We start from the raw sequence: 4,934 nt of genomic DNA, 5'->3' as shown, positions 1-4,934 counted from the left end.
GTTAAATTTTTTTTTAATCCAAAATAAGGGGCCAAGGTCAGTGGCTCAGGCCTGTGATCCCAGCACTTTGGGAGGCTGGGGCAAGAGGATTGCTTGGGCCCAGGAGTTTGAGGCCCGCCGGGCAACATAGTGGGACCCTGTCTCTACAAAACAAAAGTGTTTTAATTAGCTGGGTGTAGTGGTGCACACCTCTAGTCCCAGCTACCTGGGAGGCTGAGGTAGGAGGATCTCTTGAGCCCGGAAGACCAAGGCTGCCCTTAGCCATGATCGCGCCACTGCACTCCATCCTGGACAACAGAGTAAGACGCTATCTCAAAAAAAAGGAAGAAAACAAAGTTTATAGAATAAAGATATAAAGAAAATAATTTTTTGTAACTGCCCAACAGTGTCCACATTTGTCCCACAACATGTATTTTAAGCTAAGTTTTATTGCAAAAGAGTCAAAAAGTTTAAAACAGTTTAGAAGTTTGTAAAGTAAAAAGAGTATGCTAAGGTTAATTTGTTATTGAAGAAAGAAGAATATTTTTAATAGATTTAGTGTAGCCTCAGGGCACAGTGCTTGTAAAGCCCACAGTAGTGTACAGTGATGTCTTAGAGCTTCACATTCACTCACTGCTCACCCCCTGACTCACCCAGAGCAACTTCACCGTCCTGATAGACTGCATTCACGTGAGTGCTCTTTACCGTTTTTAATCTGTCATGCCATATTTTTACCATACCGTTTCTATGTGTAGATATGTGTGGACACACAAACAGTTAACACTGTGTTTCTGTTTCCCGCACTATTCCTTGCAGTGACATGGTATACATGTTTGTAGTCTAGGAGCAGTAGGCTCTCTCATGTAGTCTAAGTATGTGGTAGTCCATAACATCTAGGTTTGTGTAAGTACATTCTGTGATGGTCACACAACAGCAAAGTTGCCTAAAGACATTTCTCAGAACATATCCCTGTCATAAAGCAGAGCATGACTGTATTTGTGATTCATAAACTGCTGTTAATCTTATCTGTCCAGTGTTGGATCTTATATGTTTGGCCATTTCTATAACGCTAGGGCAAGAATCCCTCTTTCACTAGCTGGGTGAAGAGGAGGCAACAACCTCATAAAGTTTTTCCTTCTTTTCAGTAGCAGTGACCTGAAGAACATTGTCTGTTGTCAGTATCTAAAAAATGTAGTACCTTGGCTACTTCTGACTTAGCAGAAATCACTTCTGTGAAACCTGGAGACTTGTGTTTCAGAGGAATTGTGGATTCAAGGCAGAGTGTTCGAAAGTTATCCTTGAAGATAGGCTCTGAACTATGGCAAATTATAATGTCAGTCTTTGTTGATCCGTTTCCTTTACTGCCTTTATTTTATTGTATTGTATTTATTTGTTTTTTAGATGGAATTTCACTCTTGTTGCCCAGGCTGGAGTGCAATGGTGCGATCTCAGCTCACTGCAACCTCTGCCTCCCGGGTTCAAGCGATTCTTCTGCCTCAGCCTCCCGAGTAACTGGGATTACAGGCACGCACCACCACGCCCGGCTAATTTTGTATTTTTAATAGAGATGGGGTTTCACCACATTGGTCAGGCTGGTCTCGAACTCCGGACCTCCGGTGATCCACCCGCCTCAACCTCCCAAAGTGCTGGGATTATAGGCGTGAGCCACTGCGCCCAGCCCCTTTACTGTTTTTAAACCTTAGTATCTTAGTCCTTAGGAGAAAGGACATTGTCACCCAAACAACTCTTAGACAGTTTACAAAGGTGATTCAAGGTGGGTTCATTTGCCTGGGGTTGACATTGAAAAAGATTTCCGAGGTCATGATATTCTCCCTTTTGTGTGTTGCAGACGAATCTAGAACATGATGTCTATGAAAGACTTACCAACCTGCAGGAAGGGATTATCCCAAAGAAAAAAGCAGCAACCGATGATGATCTCCACCGAATAAATGAACTGATACAGGTTTGAGTGAGCCCCTTCCCTTCTGATCATCCACTTTATGAAGTTGCTTTCTGTAAAGCCCTACTGCTCCTGTTGCCCCCCGTATCCCTCATATCTTCAGTTAAAAACATGTGCTTCAGCCTGCACTGCTGAGAAACAAGAAGACGTTTTCTCTATGTGGAAGCCTCAACGCGGCCTCTGCCCGAAGGCAAGCAGTTTTTTTAAAAGCCGTACTGCCCTCACGATCACTGGTTTATGATGTGATGTCTTCTGTTTCAGGGAAATATGCAGAGGTGTAAACTCGTGATGGATCAAATCAGTGAAGCCAGAGACTCCATGCTGAAGGTTTTAGATCATAAAGACCGCGTCCTGAAGCTTCTGAACAAGAACGGGACTGTCAAAAAAGTGTCCAAATTGAAGCGAAAGGAAAAAGTCTAGACCCAGAAGAATCAGGAGTTTGGAAGCAAATTGATGAAGAACGATGGTGGGGGTGGGGGGAGGGTTTTGGTTTTTCCAAAGTGGAACTTTGAAATAAAGGAAGTGTTCCTTAGTTCACATGTGAAAGCAGAGGGCCCCGTGACATCCAGTGGCATGAAAGGATCAGAGCTGACTGGACACAGTGAGCCGCCTTCTTGCGTTCGGGGCACCCCTGTTAAACCTGCTCTGTGTCATAAGTGACTCCGGATGCGTCAGTGTCCACCAGTTGGAAGCAATGACAAGGATGGCTGGCTGGGGTTCTTCAGCCTTCTGGTTCATAGACTGTATTTATCTAGTGGATTCCTGCAGGCCCCATACTGAGCCTGGACTGAAAGTATCCACTCGGACCATCTGTTATCTCTCTACACTGAAAATAAAACCTCTTCCACCCACCCCATTCGGTTCTTCTGCCTGACCTTCAAATGCCCACGTTGGCCTTTTACAACAGTGCCACGGCACCAAGCGAGCTGCCGCATCTCACACTTTAAAGGGTTTGAACTATTAGCTCTTGTCATTTTTTTAAAGGAACCATTCCCAAGTGAAATTGTTATATCGTCTGTCTTGCGTGTGTCAGAATTGGGTTTTTGTGGAGGTTCAGAGCAGGCAACACCGTAAGGTGCTCTCAGATCCTTGTTCTGAAGTACATTCTCTTGGTTCTCTGTACTTCTGTAGCTGGTGTGATGCTGTTAATCGTATGTACCACACATCTCCAGACGTTAATAAAGGACTCAAAGAGGTTTTTGTACATGCGCAGTTTGCATCTTTCTGTCAAGTGAATCAGTGCCACACTGACTTTCGCTGAAATGTTTACCCTGCTTCGGTTTTTCACACGTTGTTGGGAGCCTACTTTGTCTGTTGAAGTTATGCTGTTCGCATAGAGTTCCACTTATCAGGGTAGTTTGAATATGCTACAGTGGTGAAATCTGTTGGATGTTGGCTCCCTTAAATATGAGCCTGTATTGTGGCCCAGTGCAGATATAAATTGGTCCAATTCTAGGACTGTTAAGGCTGCAGTACTGGGGGCGGAGCTTTCGGGTGGGTGGATCCTCTCCACAGGTTCCTCTTCCTGTGAACTAACCTGAGTGGAAAGGTAACTCAGATCCGCTTCCTGTGGGCACAAGACCAACCACCTCTGTCTGGCCTCCATGCGACAGAGCAGGAAAGATTTTTCTCAGAGGCTTCTGCTCTGCAGACAAGACCTGACCACCCTCCTTCCTTAGGACACCTGCTTTCAGCTACCAGGTTGGGGCTGGAGCACTTCCCTTCGCTCTGACCTGAACAGATTTGAGACGGGCAGTGTTCCATTTCTGCCCATGCCTTTGAGACCAAGGCCCTGGCTCGCCTGAGACAGCCTTCCTCATAGTAGAATGGTAAGCTGTCATCTGTGGGATTGGGGAGACCACCCAGGCCTGCAGAGCCTAGACTAAAGACATCCTGGGCGCAGTCGAGGCTGCCGGACTAGAGTATTTCATGAGGATATGGAGAAAACTTGAAAAGGTTTTACTGGGCGCCAGTCTAGTGTAACTCCTAGAACAGTGTTCCTTTGCTGGAGTTTCTCATCAGTGTACACGTTGCCTTAGTGGTCACATGTGGTCTTTGGCTAGAGCAGGACGGGATTCAGGTATGTGGGAGCCTATATTATAGACATGTTCTCTATGGCTTTTTTTTTTTTTTCGAGACAGGATCTCACTCTGTCACCCAGGCTGAGTGCAGTGGCTCAATCATAGTTCACTGCAACCTCCAACTCCTGGGCTCAGGCGATTTTTCTGCCTCAGTCTCTTGAGTATCTGGGACTACCAGTGCTTGTCACCATACCCAGCTAATTTTTTTTTTTTCTTTGTAAGAGGTGGGATGTCATGTGTTGCTCAGGCTAGAGATTACTTTTTTGCAGAAAGCTTGTCAGTACAAGCCTTGAAGTCAGTGCAGATTAGAAAATAGTGTTTTCAGGATGCCTTCCCCTTCTGAGGACAAGGCAGTCAGAAGTTAGGAGAGGCAGAGGGGATGATTCTTGCCTACAAACAATGGTTTTTGAATATAGTTTTATTGGCCGGGCGCAGTGGCTCACACCTGTAGTCCCAGCATTTTGGAAGGCCAAGGCAGGCGGAACACTTGAGCTCAGGAGTTCGAGACCAACCTGGCCAATGTGGTGAAACCCTGTCTCCACTAAAAAAATAAAAATTAGCAGGGCTTGGTGGCACACGCCTGTAGTCTCAGCTGCTCAGGAGGCTGAGGCAGGAGAATCACTTGAACCTGGTAGGCAGAGGCTGCAGTGAGCTGAGATCACACCTCTGCATTCCAGCGTGGGTGACAGAGTGAGACCCTGTCTAAAAACAAAAGTACCTCAAGCAGTCCTCCTGCCTCAGCCTCCCAAAGTTTTATTAAAGAGGAATCGTGGCCCACGCCTATAATCTCAACACTTTGGAAGGCTGAAGCAGGAAGATCTCTTGAGAGCCTAGGGGTTCGAGATCAACCTAGGCAACATAGTGGGATCCCACTTCTACAAAAAACATTTAGAAAGAAAATGTCTTGTAATATT

The 4,934-nt window shown here is 45.8% G+C and overlaps 1 protein-coding gene across 2 annotated transcripts in view; it reads left to right on the top strand.

Annotated features, from left to right (window-relative positions):
• SAP130 (Sin3A-associated protein, 130kDa) overlaps positions 1–3,143 on the top strand; it is a 78,824-nt gene extending 75,681 nt beyond the window's left edge. For both annotated transcript variants that reach the window (XM_011980499.1, XM_011980498.1), the window contains one exon: positions 2,201–3,143. In XM_011980499.1, coding sequence (XP_011835889.1) covers positions 2,201–2,359 — 159 coding nt within the window. In that variant the 3' untranslated portion in view covers positions 2,360–3,143. The remainder of the gene's footprint in view (positions 1–2,200) is intronic.
• Positions 3,144–4,934: the final 1,791 nt, after the last annotated feature.

The sequence above is a fragment of the Mandrillus leucophaeus genome, unplaced genomic scaffold (genome assembly GCF_000951045.1).
Source record: "Mandrillus leucophaeus isolate KB7577 unplaced genomic scaffold, Mleu.le_1.0 Scaffold213, whole genome shotgun sequence".
NCBI classification, from domain to species: domain Eukaryota; kingdom Metazoa; phylum Chordata; class Mammalia; order Primates; family Cercopithecidae; genus Mandrillus; species Mandrillus leucophaeus.
This window is presented reverse-complemented; position numbering and strand designations above follow the sequence as displayed.